The sequence below is a fragment of the Desmodus rotundus genome, chromosome 1 (assembly GCF_022682495.2).
Source record: "Desmodus rotundus isolate HL8 chromosome 1, HLdesRot8A.1, whole genome shotgun sequence".
Taxonomy (NCBI): Eukaryota; Metazoa; Chordata; class Mammalia; order Chiroptera; family Phyllostomidae; genus Desmodus; species Desmodus rotundus.
In genome coordinates this window covers 88,815,857-88,830,616 of record NC_071387.1, presented here as the reverse complement: position 1 = coordinate 88,830,616, position 14,760 = coordinate 88,815,857, and the positions used below count along the sequence as shown (strand labels likewise).

General features: G+C 36.4%; 1 protein-coding gene across 1 annotated transcript in view; it reads right to left on the bottom strand.

Moving 5' to 3' along the window:
- LOC112304861 (phospholipid-transporting ATPase ABCA3-like) overlaps nt 1-14,760 on the bottom strand; it is a 298,559-nt gene that overhangs the window by 225,040 nt on the left and 58,759 nt on the right. Inside the window, exons 8-10 of the mRNA XM_024560544.2 lie at nt 5,383-5,556; nt 4,505-4,683; nt 3,586-3,720 (exon numbers count right to left, since the gene is read on the bottom strand). Coding sequence (XP_024416312.2) covers nt 3,586-3,720; nt 4,505-4,683; nt 5,383-5,556 — 488 coding nt within the window. The remainder of the gene's footprint in view (nt 1-3,585; nt 3,721-4,504; nt 4,684-5,382; nt 5,557-14,760) is intronic.

The following is a 14,760-nucleotide window of genomic DNA, read 5'->3' as shown; positions in this document are numbered from 1 at the left end:
ACATAACTCTTACAAGCATATACGTGCTCAATATAGGAGTATCTAAATATATAAAGAATATCTTGGTGGACTTTAAGGAAGAGATTAACAGCAATACAGTCATTGTAGGGGATTTTAACACCCCACTGTCACCATTGGATAGACTTTCCAGACAAAAAATAAACAAGGAAACAGTAACTTTAAATAACACACTAGATTGAATGGATTTAATTGATATTTCCAGAACATTTCATCATTAAAATGTCCATACTACCCAAAGCAATCTACTTATTCAGTGTAATTCTTATTACAATTCCAATGGCATATTTCAGTTTTAGAAAAAATATCCCAAACATTTATATGGAACCCAAAAAGACCCTGAATAACCTTAGCAATCTTGAGAAAGAAGAACAAAGTTGGAGGGATTATAATGCCTAATATCAAAATATACTATAAGGCCACCATAACAATCTGGTACTGGCATAAGAATAGACAAACAAATCAATGGAACAAAATTAAAAGCCCAGAAATAAATCCACTATTTTATGATCAATTAATATTTCACAAGGAAGTAAGAGCATACAATTGAGTAAAGATAGTCTCTTTAATAAATGATATTGGGAGAACTGCACTAGTACTTGCAAAAAAAAATGAAACTAGACCACCAACTTATACCATATACCAGAATAAACTCAAAATGGACAAAAAACTTAAATATAACTCACAATACCATAAAAATTCTAAAGGAAAACAGGCAGTAAAAAAATTTCAGATATCTCCCATAGCAATATTTTGCCAATATATCTCCAAGGGCAAGGGAAACAAAGGAAAATAAACAAATACATCACATTAAAAAGCTTCTGTATAGCTAAAGAAACCATTCAGCAAAATTAAAAGGGAACCCACTGTATGGGAGAACATATTTACCAATGATACATCAGGCAAAGGTTTAACCTCCAAGAAGTGATATGTCTCAACACCAGGGACACAAACAATCTTATTAAAAAATGGGCAAAGCACCTGAACAGACACTTCTCCAAGGAGGACATACAGATGGCCCAGAGACGTATGAAAAAATATTCAACATCACTAGCCAACAGAGAGATGCAAATTAAAACTACAATGAGATACCACTTCACACCTACTAAAGTGGTTATCATTAATAAATCAACAAACAAAAAGTGCTGGCCAGGATGTGGAGAAAAGAAACCCTAGTGTACTGTTTTGGGGAATGCAGATTGGTGCAACTACTGTGGAAAATAGTATGGCATTTCCTCAAAAATTAAAAATGGAACTGCCTTTTGACCCAGAGATTCCACTTCTGGGAATATATCTAAAGAATCCTGGAACACAAATTCAAAAGAATATATGCACCCCTATGTTCATAGCAGCACTATTTACAATAGCCAAGATTTGGAAACAGCCATCAATAGATGAGTGGATAAAAAAGCTGTGGTACTTTTAAACAATGTAATACTGTGCAGCAGTCAAAAATAAGGAATTCTTACTTTTGTGAAAATGTGTATGGAATTAGAGACTATAGGCTAAGTGAAATAAGCCAGACGATGAAAAACAAATACTACATGATCTCACTTATTACTGGAATCTAAATAATAAAATAAACAAAAGAGCAAAATAGAATCAGAGGAACAGAAACAAGGAACATATTGATAACTGTAAGAGGGTGGGGGAGATTGGAACTGTTTGAAGAAGGAGAAGGGATTAGACAAAGAACATACATGCATCACCCATGGACATGAACAATAGTGAGGGGTTGACTTTGGGAAGGGGTGTTGGGGGAAGGAGAGCAAAATGGGAAGAATTGGGACAACAGTAATAGAATAAACAATAAAATATTATTAAAATAATACACTCAATGAAATAGGTATAGAAGGACAGTACCTTGACATAGTAAAGGACATATATGACAAACCCTCAGCTAATAAACTCAATGGTGAAAAACTGAAAGCTTTTCCTCTAAGATTAGGAAGAAGACAATGATATCTACTCTTTCAGCATAGTTCCGGAAGTCCTAGCCAGAGCAATCAGAATACAGAAAAAGTAAAAGGCAATCAAATTGGAATGAAGTGAAAGTGTCTTGCAGTTGACATGATTCTTTATATAGAAAACCCTAAAGACTCCACCAAAAAAGGTTTTAGAAACTATATAAAATACAGTAAAGTTGCAGTATACAAAATCAATGTAGAAAAATATATTGCATTCCTATATACTAGCAATAACGTTTCAGAAAAAGAAATTAAAAAATTCCTTTTGCAATTGCAGCAAAAAGAATAAAACACCTAGGAATAAAACTTAACAAAGGATGTGAAGGACCTGTACAGTGAAAACTATAAGATGTTATTAAAAATAAATTGATTCCATGTTAATGAATTGGAAGAAATAACCTAATTATAATATATATATTATCCAAAGCAATATAGAGATTTAATGTAACCCCCTTTGAAATCCCAATGGCATTTAAAGAAGAAATAGAACAAAAAATCACTAGATTTGTATGGAACCATAAAAAACTCCAAAAAGCCAAAGAAACAATGAGAGGAAAGAAAAAGGGTTTTTTTACTTGGGTTGACATAACCAAAAGAGACCTGTGTGTAGCACACACTGGAGTATAAACAACTCTAAAATTATCTGAACTTGCATGGAGTGATCTGGAATTCTTGAAGCTGTGGGGTTAGGAGCTCATATCAATGTTAGACAGACATTGGAAAAGACAATGTAATGCCAGTAAATATACAGGATTCCTGAATAAATATACATGCCTACAATTGATCCAGACAGACTGTGACCAAGAGGTCCCCATCGATGAACCTCCTGGCAGAGAAGATTAGAAATAGACAAGTGTAAAACACTTGTGAACAGAAATTTATGTTCTGGACCAGTGATTTTCAACCTTTTTCATCTCATGGCATACTCAAACTTATGACTGAATTTCTGCAGCACACCAAAAAATGTATTTTTTGAGAATCTGACAAAAATAGATATAACTTTGATTCATTCATAGTGGGTGGCTATTGTGTTTGCTATTGTCATTTTTAAATTTGACAATCTAAAGGAAAAGAGGTCATTGCCCCTGACTAAATAGTCAGGTATTGCATGTTTTATTTATTTATTTTTTATTTAAAAATTTTTATTGTTATTCAATTACAGTTGTATGCCTTTTCTCCCCATCCCTCTGCACCCCAATGTTCATAGCAGCACAATTTACAATAGCCAAGTACTGGAAGCAACCTAAGTGCTTATCAGAAAATGAGTGGATACAAAAACTATGGTATTGCATGTTTTAAAGATTCTTGCAGCACACCAACTGAAAATTGATGTCCTAGACTCTGCTTTTTTTAAATTAGAGTATTCATATAGGACCACCAATATAGTTTATAGAAAACCTGATTCTATTCTGGAAGAAGGAGAAGGATTTATTTTATACTGTATAAGTTTCATTTATATCTTTCTCAAAAGAAGTAAACAAAATAGACATAACCATTTATTAGCATGTGATCATTTTCTTGATATTTCCAGTAACAAACATACAATAAACTTTAAACTAAGTATCAGTTTCATCAAGAAAAAGAAATCGGTGAACAATACCTTGCACAAATGTTGGACCTGTATACCTGCCACCAAATCATCAGGTTCAGCTTCAAAATACTTGCTTTCAATTGTCTTATGAAATTGCCTTGCTTTATTTTTTTCCTTTGGTTTTTCCCCAAACCAGTGAGAGCGCTAAGAAGGGAGTAAAAATGTAATCACTTAAAAAACACAGAAAAATTAAGCAATAGAAAATAGTTTAGCCTGTTACCCTTTGTATTGAGATAGGCCAAAAATTTCTTGGGATTCAATTTTATAACTACTTGGTTACAATTGAATCACCAAGTTATACATGCAGATTGTTCTACTTAAATACTAACTGTCCAAGGGAAACAAAAGAAAATCTCTCTAAATTGAAGTCATAGCAGAATGTATTATATCACTCTTTGTCATATCTTCTCCTAGCAATATATAAGCCCATGCTAATAAGGAAAAAGAGTGAGAAGGGAGGGCAAGAAATAGATGCTGCCCATTTTGCTATGATTCTGACTCTAAGAAGTGTGGGCTAACCAAAATAATATACCAGGTGGTAAGTGCCTGGATATGGAATATATGTAAACCTCTTTTTAGCGTCTAAAGACCCTATCCTATGTTAATTTCTTTATCCCTTGTAAAAGGTTCAATCCCTTATAAAACACTTGACTGCAAAAGTGATGAGTTTACTCAGAATTTGTAAAGTTTAGGGTTCCTGGCCATGATGTATGGGTTACTTATATTTATATACAGTAGAAGCTTTACAGTATATGAGAAAAGAGCTATTGAATTCATATGCCTAATGTAATTAGAATGATTCTTTCACCTGACCTACTGATTCAATTACAGACAGAACAAAACTAACTAACGATGGGTTTTATATAAATTGTAAAACATGTCTATAAAGACTATGGCCTCTCTTGTTAACAGAAGCAACACAACTCACCAGCAAGAAAAAGTTCCATGGCTTGGGCACACCATACTCTCCTGGAAAGACTGCTTCTATATACCAGGCCACAAGGCCATACAAAACAGCATCAAATAAAAACATTCCCAGTATATAGGCAAAGACAAAATTCTCCCCTGTGGTTGGTGAGAAGATGTTACTCCATTTAATTCCAATTTCTAAGAGATAACAGGAGACATTTAATTTAGGTGCCCACTGAGACAAAGTTATTCATCTGCATCATAATTAAAGAGTGAAAAATATTAATATTCTCTATAGAGATTTCTATTCCATTCAGCTCCTTTCTTATACTATTAGAATTTAGGAGATCTTAACAATTAATCATGTAATATGCCTTTTACTATGCCAAGGCAAACAAATAATCAGTAATAAGTGAAACAAAAACAAATTATACTAACAAGTCAGGAAAATAAGCTTTAAGAAAAATAAGCAGACCTATGGGTTAAGGCAGCGGCTCATCTCCCCTACCCCCTTCCTCATGCTACATGTTCATTGGCATATATAATTTTGGAATAATGTAATCACTGAAAAGTAGAGATGGGTGGTTACTACAGATCAGATTAGAGGGATGTTGTTTACATAGATATTACACTGATGGAAAAAGGAAGAAGTTACTAAAAGCAGACCCATGTAACTTCATCTCCTAACCCTAAACATTAGGTGACAACTCCAAAAGGAGCATGGGGAGCCCTAATAGACTTGAGTAAATTTAGAGAGGGAATGTGGAAGTTCATGTACTATAAGTAATGATATAAAGTAGTGTGATATTTTTTGAAGGATGGTTTAGCTATATCAGTAACACTAAAACTGTTAATTTCCCATGAGGACATGGCAAAATTTACAAGGTTAATACTTACTGTCCATTTCTGCCTTGACTAGGAATTTAGCTCCCAGTGCCATCACAATATTTGAGCTGAGACAGGAAGCAAGCTTCTGGGTGACTGTCATCTGTGCGTAATTTGAAGAGATTCTGGTAGCTGGAAGGTAGGTGGCAAAATAAATGAAACCTCCAACAGATACAGCAAAATGTACTGCCAATAAGAATAAAATAATGAGGTCAATTTAAGCAAGCTGAAGAAACCTGAAATTCAAATATCTTCTTTTTATTATAAGAGTGCACTACAATAAGAACACTGAGAACAGACATTTGTCTGTTTTGTTCACCACTGCTTCCTCAACACATTATAAAACGCTTGGCATTTTTAAGTGCTTAAAAGTATTTTCTGAATGAATAAAAGGTAAAATTGAAACATTTAAAGAACTACTTCTTGTTGAATTTACTATCCTATAGTAAATTCTATAGGCACTAACTATGACTATTATAGCTTTTAATGGAAATGTACATATGTATTATTATTTAACATGAAATATTGTAAGTACTATTATTAGCATAATCAGAAAATACCTATATTGTGTTTCCAGACACTAACATTCAGTCTGTGTCATGATACTGGGGGAAAAGAACATAAACAGAGATACAAAGTTGGTGTCAAACAGCCAGATATGTTTTAGGGTATGAAGTGCTCCAAAAATGTAACTCTGATAAAACATCAAAAACAAAATTCTTGTTATGAGATCAAGTAACCTGGTTCTGGCCAAGATGGAGGTGTTGGTGGAAACATGTCACTTCTTCACATAACCAAAAGAAGGATAACAACCAATTTAAAAACAATAAACAACCAGAAGTGCCAGAAAATCAAACTACATGGAACTCTGACAACCAAGGAGTTAAAGAAACATTCATCCAAACTGGTAGGTGGGGCAGAAATGGGCACCTGAGCAGAGAGAATGCACGGCAAGGCAGTGGACTGAGTGGGCGAGGCAGGGCTGGCTGAACAGGAAACTAAAGACTCAAAACTTCTAGCTGTACAATACTGTGGGGGTTGCCATGGCAGTAGAAACTCCCAGTCTCACAGGAGAGTCCATTGGAAAGTGGGGCTAGAACAGATCTAGCGAGCAGCATTGTTCCCTCTCTGACCCCTCCCCAACAGACAGCACCACAACACAGCAAAGAGAGTTGCCTCACCCTGGTGAATACCTAAGGCACCGCCTTCTTACAACATAACAGGTGTTCTGAGACAAATAAATATGGCCCAAATGAAAGAACAGATAAAAACTCCAGAAAAAGAACTAAGCAACTAGGAGATAGACAACCTGCCTGATGCCGAGTTCTAAACACTGGTAATCAGGATACTCACAGAACTGATTGAGGTCAGTCGCAAAATGAAGGAAGAAATGAAGGCTACATGAAGTGAAAAAAAGGAAAATATACAGGGGACCAACAGTGAAGGGAAGGAAACTGGGACTCAAATCAAGGGTTTGGAGCAGAAGGGAGAAACAAACACACAACCAGAACAGAATGAAGAAACAAGAATTCAAAAAAATGAGGAGAGGCTGAGGAACCTCCAGGACAACTTCAAAAGTTCCAGCATCCTAATCATAGGGGTGCCAGAAGGAGAAGGACAACAGCAAGAAATTGAAAACTTATTTGGACAAATAATGAAGGAAAACTACCCCAATATGGTGAAGGAAATAGAATTCCAGAAAGTCCTGGAAGCCCAGAGAGTCCCAAAGAAGTTGAACCCAAGGAGGAACACACCAAGACACATCATAATGAAGTCAGCCAAGATTAAAGATAAAGAGAGAATCTTAAAAGCATCAAGAGGAAAAGAGAGAGTTATTTAACTACAAAGGAGTGCCCATAAGACTATTAGCTGATTTCTCAAAAGAAACCTTGCAGGCAAGAAGGGGCTGGAAAGAAGTATTCCAAGTCATGAAAGGCAAGGACCTACATCCAAGATTACTCTATCCAGCAAAGCTGTCATTTAGAATGGAAAGGCAGATAAGTGCTTCCCAGATAAGGTCAAGTTAAAGGAGTTCATCATCACCAAGCCCTTATTATATGAAATGTTAAAGGGACTTATCTAAGAAATAGAAGAGGATCAAAAATGTGAATAGTAAAATGACAACAAGCTCGTAACTATCAACAACTGAACCTAAAAATCAAAACCAAAATGAAGCAGACAACTGGAACAGGAACAGAATCACAGAAATGGAGATCACCAGTGGGGAAGGGGAGAGGAAGAATGGGGGGAAAGGTACAGGGAATAAGAAGCATAATTGGTAGGCATAAAATAGGCAGGTGGAGGTTAATAATAGTATAGGAAACAGAGAAAACAAAGAACGTGTATGTACAACCCATGGATATGAACTAAGCAGGGGTTGGGTAGAAAATGCTGGAGGGTAGGGGGTGCAGGGCGGAGGGGGATAAAGGGGAGAAAAAAAACCTGGGACTACTGTAATAGCATAACTAGTAAAATATACTTAAAAATAAAGTTAAAAAAAGAGATCAAGTAACCTCATGTAGAGTTAAAATGAAACATTCATATACAAATTGGATATTATGAATAAAGCATATTATCCCACTATTAAGTGATTCGTGCTTCTCCTCTTTACCTCACACCTCACTCCATGTACTTCATTCACCAATTAGGAAATTTATGTTTTATTTACCAAAGAATGTCTTATTTTTTACAATTAGAATTTTAAAGATAATGAGAGGAGATAATTTGTAGATAACAGAGGCAATATATCAGATGCACCTGAGAACATAACATGAAAATACATAGAGCAAAAAATAACAGAACTTCTAGGATAGATATAGAAATCTACAATCATAGTGGGAAAGGTGGGACAAGTACAAAAAATAAAGATGTAGAAAAGTGATTACACAAACTTGGCCTAATGTGAATATATTCTCAACTACCCCAAACAAGCTCATAACATATATTTTTCAGACTGATATGGATTATTCATTTTAAAACTGGAGTTTAACTAAGCCATAAAATAAATTCCAAAAATTTTTTTTTCTTTTTTTAAAATTGTTGTTCAAGTACAGTAATCAATAGTCAAAATATTTGTATAAAAACCCAATATTTTGAGAAATTTAGGTGTACAATTTTGAACAATTCTGAACTTAAAAAATAAATCATAAGAACAAATTTTAAACATTTTCATAGAATAAAAAATGTTTACATGTAATCAAAATTTGTGCCATACAGTCAGCTCAGTACTCAGAGGTAAATGTCTAGCTTAGAATTCATTTATTAGAAGTAAGTCCAGTATTCATTACAAGAAGTTAGAAAAAATGGCAATAAACACAGTTTATGAAATTATTAATAAATATAAAAGCAGAAATTAATGAAGGATGAAACATACATGTAGTTATGAGGATCAACAAAGCCACATTTGATTCTTCAAAAAGACTAATAATGCTAATAAGTTTATTATGATATTGATCAAGAAAAGGAAAGAAAGCACAAATAATCAGTATAATGGCAGATACTCACAAACATTAAAAACATAAGAAAACTAAGTTAAATTAATGATATTGCACCTAAATTTGCAAACTAAAAATGTAAACTTAAGAAAATACAACTTATCAAATTGAAAGAACTAGAAAACCTGATTGCCTTATAGTCATCAAAGAAATTAAACCAATAATTAAAATCCTTCCCAACAGTTTTTTCAGCAAGTTCTAGCAGGTACTTAAAGAAGAAATAATTAGAATGCTGTACCAAATTCTCCAGAGATAGTAACACAGAAAAAGAGAATATACTTCCCAAGTAATGTTATAAAACTATCACAACTTGATCTCAAAATCAAACAATAACAGTACAAAAAATGAAATTATAGGAAAATTTCACTCGAGCATATAGATAAATATTTTTTTTAAAAAGGTTTTATTTATTTATTTTTAGAGAGGGGAAGGGAAGGAGAAAGAGAGGGACAGAAACATCAATGTGTTGTAGCCTCTCAAGTACCCCCTACTGGGGACCTGGCCCACAACCCTGGCACGTGCCCTGACTGGGAATTGTAGCCCTTTAGTTCACAGGCTGGAGCTCAGTTTGCTGAGCCACACCAGCCAGGCCCATGTAGGTAAATCTTAACCCAAATATTAACAAACTTAATCCAGCACATATATGAAGGAAAGCATTCTGATATTTAAATTTATTCCAAATATACAAGATGGGTATATTAAAAAATCAGCATTTATAATTCATTTTATTAATTGATTAAAGAAAATATATAATCTTACCATCACAATAAAGGCAAACAAGTGCTAAATAATATTCAACATCCTTAGCTAAAATTCTTAAACACAAAATAAGGAGAATCTCTTTCACCTGAAAAAAGATATTAATTAGCTAGTTGAAATGTTTCTAGCTAACATCATAATCTGAAAAGTTGTTCTGGATCTCAGTTTCAAAGTGAGCATGTAAGGGGAATTCATCCACACCACAAAGCAAGTCTCCAGGACACAAGCCTGGGTGTCCTGCTGTGCAACTCTATCTAACACTATTTACCACAAGATAGCATCAGCTTCCACAGTTTAAGAATTCAGTTGTACAAGATTACCCCCTCACTCACTTGTGACTGTCAAATGCCAGTCACAAGCCCTGGTTATCTCCTTTGCTTCTGCTGAGTGGCTTTAGATTAGAGGTTCCAGGGACCTCCTACTGAGGTCCAATTCATTTGCTAAAGAAGTTTACAGAACTCAGAGAAACATTTTGCTTATTAAGTCACCAGTTTATTATAAAAGGATATAAATCAGACACAGCCAGATAGAAAAGATTCACAGGGTAATACACAAGGAGAGAGTATGGAACTTCCATACCCTCACTGAGCATGCCACTCTCCCCAAATCTCCACATGTTCACCAACTCAGAAGCTTTCCAAACCAGTCCTTATGATATTTTATGGAGGCTTCATTAAATAGACATGATTGATTAAACCATTAGTCACTGGTGACAGATCAACCTCCAACCTCCTTGTTTCCCTAGAGTTCAGGGAGTTGGGACCAGAAGTTCAACCCTCTAATCACATGGTTGGCTCCTCTATCAACCACTACTCCCCATATTTTGGCCTTTTAGGTCATGAGAAAAAACATAACAAATGATAATTTTGTTGCTCTCATCACTGCAAAAATTAAAATAATTTTTGGAGCTATGTGCCAGAAAACCTGAGGGAGTTCATTGTTAGCAGATGTACCACACAATGTAGTTCTTCCAACTGAAGGAAACAATAGTAGATAGTAACTCAAAGTCATATGAAGAAGTAAAGAACTCCAATGAGGATAACTGCATAGGTAAATATGAAAGCCAGTATTATGGTATTTATTGGTTTATAATCCCTCAATTTCTTTATGATTTAAAACTTAAGTGCATGAAAATGATTACAAACATATGTTAATTGGTATATAAGATGTGATTTGTGAAAATATCAATATAAAAGGGAATATAGACAGAAACAGAATTTTGTGTACTATTAAAGCTAAATTGGTATTAAGTAAAATTAAAAACTTCAAAATGTTACTTATAATCTCTAAATTGTCCTCTAAGAAAAAGCTGACAAATATACAGAAAAGGAAATGAGAAGGAAATCAAAAAGGAGGATAAAAGGAACAAAAAAGGTATGATATACAGTGGACAAATACCAAAATAACATTTGTAATTTGTTCATTATCACAAATTATTTTCAATGTAATGGATTAAACTTTCCAATTAAAAAGTAAAGGTGTCAGAAGGGACATCTTTTTTATTTTTTGTTTTAAAAGTTCATTAAATTATTTTTATTTTTTAAATCCTTTTTTATTTTTCAATTACAGTTGACATACACTATTATATTCATTTCAGCCGTACACTCCAGTGATTAGACATTATATAACTTACTAAGTGATCATCCGATAAATCTCATACCCATCTGACACCATACATAGTTATTAGAATATTATTGACTATATTCCCTGTGCTGCACTTTACATTCCCATGAATGCTCTGTAACTACAAATTTTTACTGCTTAAAATGTTAAAGACAAAGGAAAAATCTTAAAAGCAGCAAGAGAAAAGCAGTTAGTTACCTACAAGGGAGCTCCCATAAAACTGTCAGGTAATTTCGCAACAGAAGCTTTGCAGACTGGAGGGGATAGGCATGAAATTTTCAAAGTGATGAAAACCAAGAACCTGCAACTACTTTATCCAGAAAACTTATTATTTAGAATCAAAGGCCAGATAAAGAGCTTTCCAGACAAGAAAAAGCTAAAGGACATTATCACCACCAAACCAGTATTACATAATGTGTTAAGGGTCTTCCTTAAGAAAAAAGAGGAGGAGGAGGGGGAAGAAGGGAAGAAAAGGCACTTAAAAAATGATTCCCAGCAATCCAAGATGGTGGTGGAGTACATGGAAAACATACTCATCTCCTCTCAGGACCAAAGTGAAATTACAACTAAAATATAAAACAATCAGTCTGAATAACCAACTGAAGACTAAGTGAAGAGAAGTCTTATAGCCAAGGATTTACAGAAAAAGCCTGTCAAAACTGTTAGGAAGGGCAGAGACGAGAAAAGGGTTGGCCCCACTCCCATATGTTGTGGCTTATGTTCCTGAGAAACGTCTCAATTGCAAAGGTTCTCCCCACACCCAGGCTCCCCATCTCAAATCCCCGGAGTCAAGAAGCATGCACATAAAATCTGGAGCAACACAGGTGCCCTCTTAAAGAACCAACACACTGTTCTTAATTTCAATGACTCTGGTTATACTTTGTTTGCTTTTTTCTTTTTTTGATTATGTTCCAGTTAAAGGTGAGATTATTTGGTATTTGTTCCTCACCGCCTGGCTTATTTCCCTTAGCATAATGCTCTCCAGTTCCATCCATGCCATTGCAAAGGGTCAGAGGGGAGTGGGGAGGGGATAGTGGGGAGAGGGGTTTACAGGAGCTACTATAAAGGACACAAGGACAAAATCAAGGGGGAGGGTAGAGGTGAGGAAGGGAGGTGGGACTGGCTGGGGTGGGGTGGAGGGATGGGGAGAAAAATGCAGACAATTGTAACTGAATAAAAAAATAAAATTAAATTAAAAAAGAAAAGAGCCAACACACAAAATCTCATTCACAGCCTCTCACCCTGGGCTCTGGCAGAGTGAGGGTGAAGCAGACTAAAGTTATGTGAGGAGAGATCAACTTTTGTGGCTCTGGGGAGAGAACTGAAGGGACAGCAACCAGGATCCCTGTGCTAAGACATGCTCTTACATTGCTGATGTCATCATTCTTGGGTGAAGTACTCCTTTCCTGTGGCATTAGCCTGGGGAAATGCATAAACTGTTCTCTGGACTCTCTGTCACCCTTCCTGTGGAGCTTCCATCCTTCTGAGGAATCAGTTTACTGGGCTAGAGTATAGAGGTCCAGGCAGACTCAGTGGCTGAGTTGTGTGGCTGTAAGGTGGGGGCCATTCCCCTCACTTTTCTTGTGAACCTGATCAGTGCCTCCTCCTCCCAGGAGATCTTCTAGACCCACCCTCAGGTCTCCAAGTTCCTGACTCACCCTGCCAAGTGCTGGCTTCCCAGTAAGCCTGGGAAGAATCCAAGACAAACTGAGTTGTGTGGCTTTGAGGCAGGGGCCACCCCTCATGCTTTGCCCTAAGAAGCCTGACCAGTGCCTCCTCCTAATGCGAGGTCCATTGGGCCCGCCCTAGTAACTCCTGGAAGCCCTGCCCTTCTGAACTCAGGCTCCTACAGAATCTAGGACAGATACAGTTGTGTGGCTCTAGGATGAGTCATTTTCCCACACATGCATGACCACTGCAGAATCTTCCCTTCACATGGCCAAGTCTTGGTTTTTTGGGCTTGATGGTTTCACTCTGACTCCCTGAGACGCTTCACCACTGCAAAGGTCTGTGGTACCCAGGGGATGGTAGCTGAACTTGGTACACCCTGGGGCTTTTGATGAGTGGCCTCAGAGCCAGCACTGACACCAAGTTTGAACCTGTGCCAATCTGGTGAATACCACTCGCTGCTACCTGGTGACTAACTGAAAGCCTACTTTGTGCAACTTGAGTACCTCCAGAGGACTTATTTGACTGAGATTAATAGGCAGCCAGGAGGAGGAGGCAGGTAGAGGTGAATCTCAGGGGACACTGGGCCTTTTGGTGACTGTCCCCAAACTCATTGCTAAGGGAAGAAAGCCTTGGTGTGGAGTTTGGTTCTCCTATGCACACCCAGCAGAGACAGCTGCAAAGTGTGGATCATTTTGTTGCTCCAGACAGGCTTCCCAGGGCCATTCCAGGGAAGGTTTCACATTGACCTTCACCAGAACCTTACCAAGAGGCCCCAGTACGGAAACACCAAATAGCCTGCTTCAGACAGCATCAGAACAGGATACAACTGGCTTCATAAGAAGCATATCCAAATAAAGATCTCAGCAGGTACCAAACCCTGCTGAGGCACATTCCACTTTGTGTCATCAGTACCTGCACAGTAGCTCATACAATGCGGCTGGGATCAGTCCTCATAGTTACCAGCCTGAGTGTTGACCTCATGTACAAATGGGGTAGTAGCAACGAAGACTCAATTACAAGAGGATGGCTCACATAACCCAACCAAGAGACATTCCTTGAGTATCCCACTCAGGTGTTCAAGGAAACACCTGAGTGGGATACTCAAAATACTTGGGTCCCACAAAATACCTACCCCAAAAAGACTGGGAATCATAGCATTTCTACCTAATGCATAGAAACAAACATAAGAGGCAGTAAAAATGGGGAGACAAGGAAATACGCCCCACATAAAAGAATAGGAGAAATATACAAAAAAGAGTTAAATGAAATGGAGGCATGAATTTTACTAGATATAGAGTTCAAAAAGATGGATATAAGGATGCTCAGAGAACTTAGAATATCAGGGAACTTATTGAGATTTTCAAGACCCTGAATAAGGATATAAACCATGAAAAAGAACCAGTTAGAAATGAAAAATAGGATATCTGAAATGAAGAGTACACTAGAAGGACTCAACAATAGGTTGGATGAAGCAGAGGATTGCATCAATGATTTGGATAGGAGGGTAACAGAAAACACTCAATGAGCACAGCAAAAGAAAAAAGAATTAAAAAAATGAGGATAGCCTACGGGACTTTTGAAATAACATGAAGTGTAACAACACAGATATCATAGGGGTACCAGAAGAGAGAAAGCAAGACATTGGGAATTTGTTGAAGAAATAATGACTGAAAATTTCACTACTCTGGTGAAATAAAAAGACACAAAAGTGCAGAACACAGAGAGTCCCAAACTAGATGAACCCAAACAGGCCTACTTCGAGACACATCATAATAAAATGTCAAAGGTTAAAGACAAGGAAAAAATCTTAAAAGGTGCAAGAGTAAGTTGATTAGTTAACCTC